General features: G+C 48.0%; 1 protein-coding gene across 3 annotated transcripts in view; it reads left to right on the plus strand.

Annotated features, from left to right (window-relative positions):
• The first annotated feature begins 4,182 nt into the window (after positions 1-4,182).
• SMARCAL1 (SWI/SNF related, matrix associated, actin dependent regulator of chromatin, subfamily a like 1) overlaps positions 4,183-16,167 on the plus strand; it is a 61,526-nt gene continuing 49,541 nt past the window's right edge. For all 3 annotated transcript variants that reach the window (XM_054044535.1, XM_054044537.1, XM_054044536.1), the window contains exons 1-5: positions 4,183-4,261; positions 5,811-6,806; positions 9,879-9,929; positions 12,056-12,316; positions 13,879-13,929. In XM_054044535.1, the coding sequence (XP_053900510.1) occupies positions 5,900-6,806; positions 9,879-9,929; positions 12,056-12,316; positions 13,879-13,929 (1,270 nt within the window). In that variant the 5' untranslated portion in view covers positions 4,183-4,261; positions 5,811-5,899. The remainder of the gene's footprint in view (positions 4,262-5,810; positions 6,807-9,878; positions 9,930-12,055; positions 12,317-13,878; positions 13,930-16,167) is intronic.

Consider the following 16,167-nt stretch of genomic DNA (forward strand, 5'->3'; position numbering starts at 1 on the left):
ATCATACAGAGTAAATGTCTTAACGTTTGACTGTATTTCTGCTCGACACTGCAACCCCAAGCAAATGCTCCTGTCTGGATCTGACCATTTCTGCAAATGACACTCGTGTCTCAAGTCGACATCACCCTAGGAGGTCCGAGAGATCCTCCTCCCCCCAAATAGGGCTTCTTTCCCCTTTCCCAAGGCCTCTTTCCACCACTGACACAACCTTAAGTGCCCCTCACTAGGGAACTGGAAACAAGTAGCCACATGAAATGCCAAGGTGGCTGGGTACTCTCAGGCTCTGCTCTCGTTCTGGCCCATATGTGGTACTGGGAGCTATCCTTGCTTACAGGGCCGGCTCCAGGCACCAGCCTAGCAAGCAGGTGCTTGGGGCGGCCAATGAAGAGGTGGGCGGCACTTCCGGCCCTTCGGAGGCAATTTGGCAGGGGGGGCCGTCACTCCCTCCCTCTGCTGCCGAATTGCCGCCGATCACGATCACGGCTTTTTTTTTTTTTTTTTTTTTGCATGTGTGTGTGTGCTTGGGGCGGCAAAAACGCTAGAGCCGGCCCTGCTTGCTTAGGGCAATAAAAAGGTCTAAGGCTTGAGCTGCATGACACAAAAAAAGTTTCTGTCATTTGCCTCTTTCTTCCTCTGCAGTATTGCCACCCGGAATCTGCCAGCACACAGCTGGGGGCGCAGTAATTATAGATGGGCTAGAACCAAGTCCCTAGCTCTGAGCATCCTTCCCCACCACAAAACAGACAGACAAAACCCTGGGGAAAGAGTTCGGAAACTGGAACCAGATCCAAATTTTGCATCTGTTCCCTCTTTCGATAGCAGGCCAAGACAAAACCCTGGACCCAAATAGACCCAAACTTAGAGAATTCAGAAGCTGGATCCGGATCCAAATTTTGCAGCTTGGGTTCATCTATTATGCGTAAAGATGTGCATGCAGAATAGTGAGTCATCGTGGGGTTGTGTGTGTACACATATATTCCGTGTGTGTTATCTAAGGGATAGCACATAGTGTGTAGTGCATTTATGTTTGTGCAGAGGAGTGTGTGTGTGTGTGTGTGTGTGTGTGTGTGTGTGTGTGTGTGTGTGTATACACACTGCCAAATGGATGAGGGAACTCCTATGGCTTGTGTTATTTGTCACGTTGCACCTTATTGTTGTTGAGTTCCCTGCTTTTTTCAGGCTGATGAGCTCCTGACTATTGATGGCCGCTGCTTTTTAATCAAGAAGTAATTTAAGGTTTAATTACGAGTAGCGGGATGAATGAATAGATAATAATTTATAAAACTGCCAGCTGGCTTCCCTGCCCCCATCCTATGGGCCTGCCAGGTGGGAGAAAACTGCACGTGGAAACATGGTGGATCATGGACCCCAAGCTCAGCATTGTCGGACAGAGGCAGTGGGCAAAGTGGGAAAGGGCTGAGATTCCATTTAGTGTAGTTCCCATGTTATATGCCCACATTAGTCCTGCTAAGAGGACACAACATAGGCTATCCCCACTCAATCCAGTCCTCCAATAAGTATCAGGGGGCAGCCGTGTTACCTGTATCTACAAAAACAACAAGGAGTCTGGTGGCACCTTAAAGACTAACAGATTTATTTGGGCATAAGCTTTCGTGGGTAAAAACCTCACTTCTTCGGATGCATAGAGTGAAAGTTACAGATGCAGGTATTATATACTGACATGGCTCTCCATGTGTCAGTATATAATGCCCGCATCTGTAACTTTCACTCTATGCATCTGAAGAAGTTAAGTCCTCCAACAGGAACTGCTTCGCTGGATTCTCATGTATAACGAATACGGTGAAACAATGTTTCTCTACTTTTTCACACCGGGGATCCTTTATTCAACAGCCAATGTTTTTCCAACTTCCTGACATTTGCTTTCCATGGTTCTAGGATTAGAAGGGACCATTGTGATCATCTGGTCTGCCCTCCTGCATAGCTCAGTCCATGGGACTTCCCTGAATTAATTCCTCTTTGAACTGCTTCAGCACTTCACGCTGGGATACAGACTCCCTTATACTTTCTTTTCTCCAGTGTGGGTTTCTTTCTGTGTCCTTCTTCTTCCCTTCCCCCATTCCTATACTGTTCTCTCTCCTTACCAGGCATGTTGGCAAATATGTCATTCAGCCTCAACTATAGCCTCAGTGCTATAAAAGTAAGAGTTAAAAATGTGTCCGGGATCACAGTGCTAACACCATATACAATAGTGTGTGTTTGTGTGTGTGTGTGTGTGTGGGCTGATTCCACACTTTGAGCTCAAGAATTTTAAAAATTAACACTGGCCATTCCAGGCTTGTAATAAACTCCCAAGGTGACAGCTAAAAAAGAAAACCAAAGGAAATCAGCTCTTGCCACCAGCTAATTAAACAACATGTGCACAAACCTCTTAGGACACAAAAATTCAATCCTGCTTTTAAAAAAGGTGAATTTTATTAAAAACAAAAAGAAAGAAAATACATCTGAAAACTCAGGCTATTGCTAGATTAAAAAAACAACCACTTACAAGAATTAAGCATCAAGAATAACTTTCTTGAGGTCCAGCTTAAAGGTTACAAGCAAAACAAAAAGCACATGGGGTTAGCACAGAGGAGTCCACAAGCCATAAAAAAAAGAAGAGATAAACCTAATTGCGTCTTCCTAGACTTTTCCTGATCTACCTACATATCTGGGGTTGTAAATGAGTAGTTTCTAGGTATGATTCTGATGATTTTTTCATACCTGGCCCCAAGCTTCTTACAGAATAATCTCTGCTCTGTTTGCCTCTCCCCAGAGAATAACAACAGACAGACAAAAGGGGAGTCTTTGTTTCAATTTTAAAAAGTTCTAGCCTTCCCATTGGCTCTTTTGGCCAGATGCCCATTCACTTCCTTTGACCTATGCATAGCAACAAAACTTTTTAACCCTTGACAGGTAAAGCAAGTAGAGAACAGCTACTAAGAGGGATTTTATAGCTAACTGGCTGGCTGGGTGTCCATAAAAGGAAGCTATTCCCCCTCCCCCTTCATTTATGACAGTGTGTTTTGAGAGTTTGACAGAGGGTGCTTGACCTTGAAGGGTCAGGGTGTGCCAGGAGTGGGGGAGATTTAGATAGTAATTTGCAGTGTTGTCCTAGCTGTGTTGGTCCTAGCATATGAGAGAGACAAGGTGGGTGAGGTAACATCTTTTACTGGACCAACTTCTGTTGGTGAAAGAGACAAGCTTCGAGCTATACAGAGCTCTCCGTCAGGTCTTCGGGTGAGGTCTCGGGTGAGGCTGGCTGCCAGAGAGCTGGGGGTGTGCTCCCGAAAAAAACCTGAGCAAAACTCTGTGTGTAGCTTGAAAGCTTGTCTCTCTCACCAACAGAAGCTGGTCCAATAAAAGATATTGCCTCCCCCACCTTGTCTCTTAGATTAGTGGTCTCCAAACTTTTTTGATCGCGCACCCCTATCAGTAAACATTTGTTGAGCACACACTCCCTGCCGTGCCGCAGGGCCAGCTCTACCATTTTTGCTGCCCTAAGCAAAAAAAAAAAAAAAAAGGCACCTGGACGCCTGCCCAAACTGCCGGAAAAAAAAAAAAAAAAAAAGGCCGCCCGAACTGCCGAAGGGGCACTGCTCCAGTGGCGCCCCTCCTGCCGGGCACCCCAAAGGATCCTCTTGTGCACCCCCTGGGGTGCGTGCACCCCACTTTGGAGACCACTGCCTTAGATTGTAACAATATTCCAAAGCCTTGCGACCCGCTGATTGCTTTTCCTTCCCCCCGGAAAATGTTGTTACGATCTAAGAGACAAGGCGGGGGAGGTAATATATTACTCTTATATTTGCACTAGGGTGTGGTGGGGTGGACATTACACACAATTCACAGGGTGAGGAAGGCAGATCCCATACGGGTATTAGCAACTACACACGAGTCATGCTATTATTAATTATATTCTATGGGGGAAACTGAGGCATGGAGGGAGATGATGTCACTTGGCCACTCGGTCAACGGCAGAGCCAGGTGGAGAACCCAGGAGTCCTGCTGCCTCTCCCCCGCCCAAAGTGTAACCTACTCACTAGACTACCACTAGGGATGTGGGCCTTGGGAGACTACATCTCCCATGGTGCAATGGGACTACAATTCCCTGCATGCAGCGCGCTCTCCGCCGGCTAATTCCCCCCCTCGCGGTGGGGCGATGCCTGCTGGGAGTTGTAGTCCGGACAGATGCGCTCCCCTGGCGGGGGCTCCGCGCCTCGGCCTGCGTTGGGACCGGGCTGGAGCGGCCCGGAGGGACGCGCAGGTACCGGGGCTGCGGCCGCCGTGGGGAGGGGCGTGTGGCTTCCCTCGGGCACGTAACGCCGGGGGCCTCGCGGGAGGCCGGCTCCGGGACGGCTGGGCCTGAGCCTCAGGGGCGGGGAGCCCCAGTACCTAGGGGGGGGTGGCGGGCAGGGGGAGCCCCGGTAGCTGGGGGTGGTGGGCAGGGTGAGCCCCAGTAGCTGGGGGGGATGGGGGTGAACCCCAGTACCTAGGAGGGGGTGAGCCCCAGTAGCTGGGGGTGGTGGGCAGGGTGAACCCCAGTAGCTGGGGGGGATGGGGGTGAACCCCAGTACCTAGGAGGGGGTGAGCCCCAGTAGCTGGGGGTGGCGGGCAGGGTGAGCCCCAGTAGCTGGGGGGGATGGGGGTGAACCCCAGTACCTAGGAGGGGGTGAGCCCCAGTAGCTGGGGGTGGTGGGCAGGGTGAACCCCAGTAGCTGGGGGGGATGGGGGTGAACCCCAGTACCTAGGAGGGGGTGAGCCCCAGTAGCTGGGGGTGGTGGGCAGGGTGAGCCCCAGTAGCTGGGGGGGATGGGGGTGAACCCCAGTACCTAGGAGGGGGTGAGCCCCAGTAGCTGGGAGGGATGAGGGGGGGCTGAGCTCCAGTACCTAGGAGGGGAGATGAGCCCCAGTAGCTGGGAGGGGCGGACAGGGTGAGCCCCAGTATCTAGGAGGGGGGTGAGCCCTACTAGCTGGGAGGGGAGGGGGGTGAGCCCCAGCATCTGGGAGGGGTGTGGGAGTGAACCCCTGCAGTGGAGGGGTGAGCCCCAGTATCTGGGAGAGGGTGGGGTGAATGAGCCCTAACCCTTGAATTTTCCAGAGGAAGGGGCTGAATTGCTACCTGTAGCTATGGGAATGCCATTGGTGCTGGAAGTGTACATTTCCCAAGGCAGAAGGTGACCCCTTGCCTTGCGCCATGGATTCTGGGGCTCGGTTTGTGTTTGCCACGTGTTGCAAGAGGTGGAGCTGGAAGGATGAAGTGTGGTCAGACAATGCTTTTTATTTTCCTTAGGAGTCAAGGCCCTTGATTTACAGGCTAGTTGAACGGATAAGAGATTTTTTTCAGTCATTTTTTCTGATTGCATCCACGTAGGGCTGGCCCTATGTTGTTCAGAGCCCTATGGGAGGTTGTGTGCAGGGGCTGAGTTGGATTTCCAGGGTGTGCCCAAATCTTGGAGGGGTTGAGTGAAGACTTTGGCAGTTGGAGTGATTGGGGGTGGTTTTGTTGTTCTTTTTTTTTTTTTTCCCCTTCGGTGCTTTAGCAAGGAGGTCTAGGGTGCAGGGACCCCAAAGGGGAGTGTCTTTATGGTTGGCCACTTTGCATATGGCTTAAGTCTAGCCTTGAGTCCATGTTGTTGCCCCATTTTGGTTTTAGGTATTTGTACAGCACCAGTCACTCTGGTGTCTAGGTACCAGTGGTACCATTTCATCAATAAAAAACAAATGCCTTCCAGGCATGTGGTTAAAATTTACCAGACATCTTTGTTTTGTGGGTGTTTTGTTTGTTTGTTTGTTTGTTTGTTTTTGTTTTAAAGGTTCGCCTCCAGTCCTGTAAAAGGACCAGTTGGATTCCTCGCTAATATTCAACACACAGGTTTCAGGACTATCATTTCAATTGTGGAAGATGTCATCTGGCCTTACGGAAGAACAGAAAAGAAAAATTGAGGAGAACAGACAGAAGGCCTTGGCTAGGAGAGCAGAGAGACTAGCAGCCCAGCGAGGAGGACCTGGTGGGCTCACTAGCCAACCATCCAACCTGCAGAATCCAAGCTATCGAAGAAACGTGGAGCATCAGTGTGTGAAACAAGAAGACAATCATGTTAGGTTCATTAGCCTACACCAGCAGACTCCCAATAGCCATGTGGTGCAGAAGAGCTATGTTCATAAAGGATATAATCACTTTAGCGCACCCCAGCAGATGGCTGGTCCATGTGGCTTGCAACAGGAGAATTGTTCAGAGGGCTCAAACCAAGATTCGTGGAGTCAAATGTGCAGCACTAAACAGTCCCTCCCGATACTCCAGAATTCTTTGAGTTATTCCCATCAACATTATTCAGGTTCTGAGCAACCCAAGGACCACCCAGCATTCAAAAAACCTACAGAACCTTCTCATCCTAGATTAACTGCTAATGAGCATCCTAATGATGTTAAAGGTTTACAAAGTCTGAACAGATCTGCCAGTGGACATGTTGACATGAAATACATGCCATCACCGAGCAGTGCTACCTTGAGTGATTCTGAAATGCCAACAAATGCAGGGAAACCAACCTGTGGGCCCTTCCCGAAAAAGGATAGCATCTCACAGTTCTGTGGCACTATGCGGCCACCCACTCCGTTGAAGGAGGGTAAGATGCAAAAGGTGGCCAGTGCTGGTGGTGTGGGCTCTACCTTGGAAGTATCCTGTCATAGAAAAGTACCCAGTGTTATCAAAGGAAGGTGCGTGAAGCACAGAGAAGACCGATTCCGGGTTGAAGTAGGCTACAATGCAGAACTTGTCGCTGTGTTTAAGAGCATACCTAGCAAAAGTTATGGTAAGAAAACATAGAACAATTTCTTAAGGTTGGTTTATGCCCCTGTTGTTCTTAAGAAAAATCAGTATATCAGTCTCTTTAAGGAACTGTACAGAAATCGCCTCACCCATCTATTTGCAGGGGTGGAATATGGCAATGATGTTGTATATAGTTTTTAGGGGGGATGTGAAACGTAAGGCAGTTGAAACTGCAGAAGAATTCAGGGCGTAAATAACTCAGCCTGGAATTTAGCCCAGATAATCTCCATTAACCCCCCGCTGCTTGTATGAAAAGTGTCCTGAGATATTTTGTGACTTCAGGCGGTCAGAACTAGAGCTGGTTGGAAACTGGATTTTTCCACCTTGCAAAAAATTTTGAGCTTTTGGAAAAATTATCCTGATTGGGGAATTTTTTTAATTTTTCACAAAATGAAATTTTTTAAAATAAATTGAGTAAATCAAAATGTTTAATTTCAGTACATTTGAAATGTGTTGATTTTGACCTTTTAAAAAAAATATATTAAAGTACATTTTGAAATGAAAAGTCACTTTGAAACAAAAAAAAAATCAAAGCTTTTCATTCCAAAAATGTCAAAACATCATTTCAAAATGTTTTTCCATTTGTTTCAAAATGAAATTTCATTTAATTTGTTATGATTGTGGAAAAAATATTTTTGTCAAAATGGTACTTTTTGACAGAAAACTATTTTGACAAAAAAAATTCCTACCAGTTTTAGTCAGAATCTTTGAGGGGGAAAACAGTATTTTGGAAATTGGTATTGGAGAAATGGTCAGTTTAGTTTCAGTTGCTGTTGGACAGTTGATTGACTCATAGTCTTTAAGGCCAGAAAGGACCATCATGATAATCTAGTCTGACCTTCTGCACATCACAGACCACAAAACTTCACCCACCCTCTCTTGAAATAGGCCCATAACTTCTGACCGAAGTACTAAGGACCTCAAATCTCAATTTAAAGACTTCAAGTTACAGAGAATCTACCATTCACTCTAGTTCAAACCAGTAAGTGACTCATGCCCTGTGCTGCAGTGGAAGGCGAAAATCCCCTAGGGTTTCTGCCAATCTCACTTGGTGAAAATTGCTTCCCAATCCCAAATATGGCAATCAGTTAGCCCTGAGCATGTGAGACTCACCAGCCAGACACCTGGGAAAACATTCACTATAGTAATTCAGAGCCCTCCCCATCTAGTGCCACATCTCTGGCCACTGGAGATATTTGCTAATAGCTGTCACTCATGGACCATATGCCATTGTAGGCAACGTCATTATACCATCCCCCCTCCATAAAGTTATCAAGCTCAGTCTTGAAACAAGTTAGTTTTTTGCCCCCACTAGTCCCTTTGGAAAGCTGTTACAGAACTTCATTCCTCTGATGGTTAGAAACCTGCATCTAAGGCAGAGGTGGGCAAACTACGGCCCGGGAGTCGCATCCGGCCCTCCAGACATTTTAATCTGGTCCTTGAGCTCCTGCCAGGGAACGGGGTCTGGGGCTTGCCCCACTCCGCACGGTTCCCCGAAATAGCGGTATGTCCCCCCACATAGGGACAGCTAGGGGGCTCCACACGCTGCCCCCACCCCAAGCGCCATCCCTGCATTTCTCATTGGCCGTGGTTCCCGGCCAATGGGAGCTGAAGGGGCAGCGCCTGCGAACAGGGCAGCGTGCAGAGTCGCCTGTCCGTGTCTCCACGTAGGAACTTCTGGGAGCTGCTTGAGGTAAGCGCTGCCTACAGCCAGCACCCGCGATCCTTGCCCATGCCCCAACCCCTTGCTCAAGCCCTGATCCCTCTCCTGCCCTCCAAACCCCTCGGTCCCAGCCCGGAGCACCCTCCTGCACCCCCAACACCTCATCCTCAGCCCCACCCCAAAGCCTGCATCCCCAGCCGGAGCGCTCAGTGTCTCCCCCCGGCACCCCAACCCTCAGCCCACTCCCGCACCCTGAACTCCTCATTTGTGGCCCCACCCCAGAGCCCACACCCCCAGCTGGAGCCCTCACCCCCTCCTGCACCCCAACCCCCAATTTTGTGAGTATTCATGGCCCACCATACAATTTCCATACCCAGATGTGGCCCTCGGGCCAAAAAGTTTGCCCACCTCGATCTAAGGCTATGTCTACACTGCACTTTCGTCAGTAAAACTTTTGTCAATCGGGGTGTGAAAAAAATGCCCCCCCCCCCCCCCCCCCCCGACTGACAAAAGTGTTACCAACGAAAAGCGCCAGTGTGGACAGCACTTTGTCAGCAGGAGACCTCTCTCCTGCCGACAAAGCGTGGCTACGCTGCGTACCATACAGCAACACGGCTGTTGCCGCACAGCTATGTCGATGTAAGGTGCTCGGTGTAGACACTGCCTAATTTGAAGCCTAAACTTATTGATGGGCCATGTACATCCATATGTTCTTGTGCCCATATTGTCCCTTAACTCAAGTCTGTAATCAGCACCAGTCTAACCCTATGGTCTCCAGCCGTCTAAGGCCTGGTCCCCACTTCAGACTAAGGTACGCAAATTCAGCTACGTTAATAACGTAGCTGAATTCGAAGTACCTTAGTCCGAACTTACCGCGGGTCCAGACGCGGCAGGGAGGCTCCCCCGTCGATGCCGCGTACTCCTCTCGGCGAGCTGGAGTACCAGCGTCGACGGCGAGCACTTCCGGGATCGATTTATCGCGTCTTAACCAGACACGATAAATCGATCCCAGAACATTGATTGCCTGCCGCCGGACCCTCCGGTAAGTGAAGATGTACCCCTAGTGTCCTTTAGGTTCTCCTCCTTAAAGTCCAAGGGTGCGCACAAATATTTGTACCCACCCTTATTTGCAAAATCCTTTGTCCTTTTCAGTCAGTGCTGTGGTTTACTTCCACACCCCTCTCATATTTGTGTGGATGTTTGTTTTGCTATCCTACTGCTAAGTCTTTCTGTATTTCCAACTGCCCTGCAGTCGTAATAACAATGCACAGTGTTTCTGACAGGTACGTGTGAAGTGTCTGTATAAACAGACCAGATTCTCTTTAATTACTAAGCCTTTAACAGCACAGTTTGTTTCTATTCCCAAATGACTCAAATTCTGTCCAATTTCAGATCCTGCTACGAAGATTTGGAATTTTAGTTTAGAAGACTACAGAAGTCTCAGTAAGTGAGCAGACCTACGGAGTGATATGCAGGATCAAAGTCTCTCTGTCATCTTTGCAAGATTATTGTTGGCTGTGTTATTGCTTGGAGTAACGACGGGGCAGCACTGTTCAAACAGAAAACCCATTCTTCAGGCATGGGGCTTTTGAGGGTCTGCTGTGAATCTCTGAAGTTATTTAGAATTAACTGGGTTTCCAGGTGTAATCTAAATGCTAAGTATATGCTTTCTCCATTCACTAACTGCATGTTTCAGGGGCGAACAAACCACAGTATATGGTTGAGTTCATGCAAGTAGTTCATATGGGTTCATGCAGAGAAAGTGAAAACATTCCAGAAGTGCAGGCTGGCTAATACTTTGATGAATGATTTACTCTGATGCCATCTTTTTAAACAGCAAACTAAATGTAGGTTTCATGAAGCTGTTTATTGGGAGTGTGGGAAGTGAAATGGCATGATCTTCTTGGCTTTGTGAGGTTGCCATTGTGGTTGCCTCAGAATTTGGAATAATAGGGGATGGTTTTCTTCATTGTGGACTGAGGAAGATTTGAGATGGTTGCAGCCATGCATTTCAGGTGGGCTTTTCAAAAGCACGCAGTCTTGATCCAACTTTGCTTTCCTTGAAGTCAATGGTAAAACTGCTGTTGATTTCAATGGGAGCAGATTTAGGCCAATGATTTGGAAAAGTCCACCCTTCAGGCCTAATTTTAACCTCCCATGCAGATTGCTGTATATTTAAGCGCTGACCGGTGCCTCTCTTCTGTATCTTATACCGCGTAAGCAGGGTCCTAGCCCTGCCCAGCTTACTGTCTAAATAGACCATTTTAAAATAGCACATCATCTTTTTTTAAAATGTCTTGTCAAATTATCCTGAAGCATGAGCTTATGGTAGAAGGCACCTGGTGAAAAGCAGCTGCTGGTATCCCCATCAGTAGATGGTTACCAAAGACAATCCCGAGTGTTTCATACACTATAGGTAAATGGACTCTTTCGACTTGAAATCTAGGCAGTTTTTTAAAGAATAGTTCAAAAAATAGTGGCAGGTTCTGTACCTTCCCCCTGCCAGTTTCTGTGGTTTTACAATTACACTTTCCTGTACTTTAAAAAAAAAAAATTCCGTCTTTTATTGTTTGTGAAAGACCCAATCAAATAGGGGAAACAAAATGAACAAATAGAGAGGTTCTTCCCCCCCCCCCCCAATTTCTTTAAAGCAGGGGCGGGTTGTAGCTATATTAGATATAAAGAATCAGATAAAAATGAAAGTTTCCATACAGGCTTTAATTGTCCGATGCGTCTTCTGAAATTCTCTTTTTGGGATGAAATTTCACATGCTTGGCTTCAGTTTGGAGGTGGCTTGCTTTTTTTTTTTTTTTTTTTTTTTTTTTTTTTTTTTTTGTAAATTGGATGAAAATCCGTTTTGTCTCTTTGGAATTATGGTGGGGGGAGGGGAGACAGGGGCGAAATCTACTTTTCCAGCTTAAAAAAGCCCCCAAACCTTAAGGCTTTTGGAGCTCGTCAATAGCTCAGAATGTCGGCAAAGGAAGCTTTACTGTTGTCGTATTGCTTAACTCACGAAGGAATGGCCTCTGAGTTTGTAAGATGGGGCTGGGGGGAACGCGCTGTAATAATGTGGCTTCTGAGCATGCTCAGTGATCCTCTATTAAGAATTTAATTTAATGGTACTTAAGGAAATTTTGCCCCTTAAGTCAGGTAGTGACATTACACAGGAGGCAGAGAGATTTCAGATCACACCCCTGGTGGCTAAGAGGGCACCTGGGCAGGGCTGGCGCAGCTTCGCTGTTGGATTCTCTATCTCTTCATTGCCAGCTCTGCTTCTCTTCTGTTCTCATTGTCTGCTCTGAAGTGGGAGAGTGGGTTCGCCCTGCTGTTGCACCTCACCTCAGCTCCCTGATCCTTGCTCTACAGGAAACAGGGCCAGCTGTCCCCTTTTAGAGGAGCGTGGCCTGCTCTGCTGATCTCCTTTCCCTCCTCATCCTAAAACATCCTGCACCTTTTGTCTGGGTTCAGTTTGGCTCCTGCTCTTTCTGTCCCTCGGGGAATCGAAGTTTTCATGGTCTGCCCAATTTTTCATTTATTCTTTCCCATAAAGCCATTATTTTTCCCCCTAGTGGAAGCAGTGAAGCCGCTTTCCTCAGTGACTTTGGTACCATTTGAAGAGATGGATGCAACTGGCCCAGCCCTGTGTTCTCAATCTGTCAGCAGCGGGCCCAGCTTGAAATCCTTCTTAAAGACATTCAGCGGCTGGAAGAAACCCTCTGCCACCGTCAGGGGGAAGTGTGTTCTGATCTCGCGCTCCCGGTTTGAGGTTGAGATTGGGTATGCTGCAGAAATTATCGAAGTGTTTAAACAGATGAATTCCAGGAATTACGGTGAGTCTCTGGTTTAATTGCTGCATTAATGTAGTGGTGGTGTTGGTGCTAGCTATCTTCACTAACGCTTATGAAGTGCTTTTGGATTGAAAGATGAGGGATGGTATACAAGAGCAACTCTGCTCTGGACAGGCTGAAAGGAGAGGATCTGTGTCAGGGAGGGTTTTGGTATCTGTTGTAATAATGTTGGGCTACTTAAACATTGTGCCCATTGCTTTGCTCTGTGGCAGCATGACTGACTCCTCATTTTGTTCAGAGACAAATTCCAGTATCAGAGGGGTAGCCGTGTTAGTCTGAATCTGTAAAAAGCAACAGAGGGTCCTGTGGCACCTTCTGTTAGTCTTAAAGGTGCCACAGGACCCTCTGTTGCTTTAGACAAATTCCAGAGACCATATTTTGATGCTGGATGTGCTGAATTTGACCAGTGGTGCCCAACCTTTGCATCTCCCCACCTAATATGTAGTTTTCATCATCAAAAATGACAGAACAAGTCAATGTGGAAATGTGCATGTTCTTCCCAGAGAATGAACTAGAATTGGTTGAGTTCACCAGCAGCCATGCTAATGTTTAGGAGGCGTTCTAATAGCACTCTCAGAACTATAAAGGGAGTTAAATATCCCCATCCTCACTTTACAGACAGGCAAACTGAAGGACAAAGAGGTGAAGTGACTTGCCCAGTATCACGGCAGGCCAGTGCAGGGCCGGCTCCAGGCACCAGGCGGCAGATTGTTGGAGGCGGCATTCTGCCCAATCCTAGGGCAGCACGGCCGCTTTTTTGTTGTTGTTGTTGTTCCGCTCCGGCCACCCTGTAGGGGGCGGCAGCGCAGAGGACCGGAGCGCCCTGCAGGGCAGTCCTCTTCCTTCCGTCCCCGCCGACCGGAGCGGAGCCCTGGCGGCAGGAGGCGGCGCGGCGGGAGGGGCCGCGTGGCAGCGCCTTTGCTGTAGCCCTGGCCGCCCCCTTCTCTGTCTGTCTCTCTCTCTCTCTCTCTCCCGCCCTCTCCCCCAGCCGGTCCCCTTGCACCCGCACTCTGTCCGCGCCGCAGGTTTTTTGTTCTTTTTGTTGCTTGGGGCAGCCAAAAAGCCAGAGCGGGGAAGCGAACCCAGGCCTCTTGACCCATCAGCCTGTGCCTAGTCTGCTGCATCATTCTTTTTGCTTGCAGTGGATCAGCTTTTTACTCACCCTTGACTTCCAGGAAGACGCAACTGCTGTCAGAACAGCCGGCCGAGTTCGGCCCTAGCGCTGCACTTCGGGTATGCATGAATGAGGCAGTCCTGCAACTAGCTATTACTCTCTGAAAGTCAGCTGGGGTCTCATTGCCCATGTACTCGGCTGAGAACATTCCCTCCCTTCCTCAAAACCATTTGGTTAGCATGGGATAGGAAGGTTTAAAAAAAAAAAAAAAAGACTGGCCAAGGTGGAAACAGTTTCAAAGCGGTTGTGAAATGGAGAGAATATTGAATGCTCCCGTCGCTGCTTGTTTATGGAAGAGTCAGGTGGTGGTGGTTTTTTTAAACATCCTTTCTGACAACATTTGATTATTTTATTATTGTGACCCTTACAGACATGAAGACCAGAAAATGGAGTTTCCTACTGGAGGACTATCCAAGGCTAAGTGAGAAGCTGCATTTTCCTAGTGGGCTCTGTTCTCTTGGGACGGTGATCGAATTCTAACTCCATTTCTGGGGATAAGCGGGGATTGAAGTGGTAACGAACTCCCGGGCTGGCTGTCCTATTGCCCTATCAAATAGATTTTTTGTGTGGGTTACACAGACTCGGAAACCTGGTTGTAATGTGTGTATATTAGTAATAATTATGGTAGCCTGCTGGAGGCCCATTCAGGGCCCCATTGTTCGAGGTGCTGCACAAAGACATATGAAGATGTGATCTCTGCCAGGAGTAGAATTTCTGTTGTTTTTATTTCATATATTTTTACTGTGTGTGATGATAATTATGAAAGTGAATTAATAATGGGGGGTCTGGGGGGGAGTGTCCTACAGTAACTTGCTCTCAGTTCTAGAGTGAATTAAACAATGGAGAGAGAATGGCTTTCCTCACTAATTCCCCAAGCTGCAACAGGGGCTGCTGGCCCTTCATGTCCATCTCTGCAGAATTCTGGGTCACTAGATCTGTACAGTTGGACTCCTAGGGTATGTCTCCACAGCAAAGAAAAATCCGCGGCTTGCCCATGCCCGTGTTGGTCTGTGGACTTCTGGGTTCAGGCTGGAGCCCAAGCTCTGGAACCCTCTCACTCCACAGGGTCCTAGAGCTCGGCCACCAGCCCAAGCCCAGAAGTCTACACAGCAAAGAAACAGCCCCATAGCCCAAGTCGACTAGCACAGGCCAGCCATGGGTGTCTATTTGCTGTGTAGAAATACCCTTAGTGTCTTCTACCCTGGCCTGTCCCTAGTTCCCCACCCTCCTCCCTCGTGCTGGCCTGTTCTGCAGCTGGCACGCAGTCACCCCCAAACCGTGGTGAACAAGGGATGTGCAGGCATGAGTGCTCTGCCCACACTCCTGCAAGTAGCCCATTGCAGGACTTAAGTACTGTGGAGAATATCGTGCTGGTGATTTTTCACCTTCTGAGTTTGTTCAGTTTATAAGTGAACTGATGATTTTTCTAACTGCCAGTATCAGAACCATAGTCTGGGTGCTGACTGTCAAGGTGGTTTTGTACATTTTTTGAGTAAAATATATTGAGTGAAAGAGCATCATTCTTCCACTTATAAGTACGCTCCAGGCGTAGTCTGTAGCCATAACATTCACTTCTGGGCACAATCAGACATGCAGGCTCCTCTCCCTTTGCACCCATGTGTGGTGTTGAAAAAATTCTGACCCACGCAGCAGGGTGTAAAATTGTATTTCTTTTAAAAGATGGATACGCTTTGCAAATAGCTCTCTCACAGCAGTGCGCTCCCAGCATGTCTGCTTCTTAGTTGTGTGTGTTTCGTTAATGTCTGGAAAGTACTTTGAAGATGAAAAGCAGTGCATAAGCACTCAGTGTTGTAATTATTACTTATCATTCCATTCTGCTTGCTGTGGGCCCTTATACTTACTGAAATATAAGGCTGCAGTTAGAGCAGGATAAGCTTTAGAAGGAAATGGCAAGGTGCCCTATAATGGTGCTATAACACTGTTGTGGAGATTGTGCAGTCATGGTCCAAAATCCTGCAGTTTAGTGCTACTCCAGTACTGTACACCATTACTATGGGTTAATGGAACATTTTTAATAATTGAGTGCCTGTGTACTCTAGTGAGGAGTGCGTTAGAAATACTGATAGTAATCAAGGAACTGGAAGCCAGGATGCTGGATGTAGCATTAGAGGAGAGGCTGCTTTATGGTGGTGAAGAGGCAAAAGATTTTTGGGTGAGCAAGCCTTCATTCTGAAACTACAGTGTAAAGACTCTAACAGGACGGGAGAACGGAGTTACGCAATGGAGGCTAGTTCAGGATGCCCGGCATCTTGCAGGATTGGCTTGTGCGAAGGTCCTGATCTTGTCAGGTGACGAGCAGTTCCTGCTCGATGCTGAGTTTGCTCAGTCTTTTCAGTCATCTGGCTTTGTTGAGGGCTGAGGGCTTGCTTGCACCACCTTGGAAGAAGCATTCAGTGTCTTGCAGGGCCAGGTCCAAGGAAAGTATTGGCTGGATAAATGAACTACAAGGTGGATAGAAAGCTGGCTAGATCGTCGGGCTCAACGGGTAGTGATCAATGGCTCCATGTCTACTTGGCAGCCGGTATCAAGCGGAGTGCCCCAAGGGTCGGTCCTGGGGACGGTTTTGTTCAATATCTTCATTAATGATCTGGAGGATGGCGTGGATTACACCCTCAGCAAGTTTGCAGATGACACTAAA

The sequence above is a fragment of the Malaclemys terrapin genome, chromosome 11, assembly GCF_027887155.1.
Source record: "Malaclemys terrapin pileata isolate rMalTer1 chromosome 11, rMalTer1.hap1, whole genome shotgun sequence".
In the NCBI taxonomy this organism is placed as follows: Eukaryota; Metazoa; Chordata; order Testudines; family Emydidae; genus Malaclemys; species Malaclemys terrapin.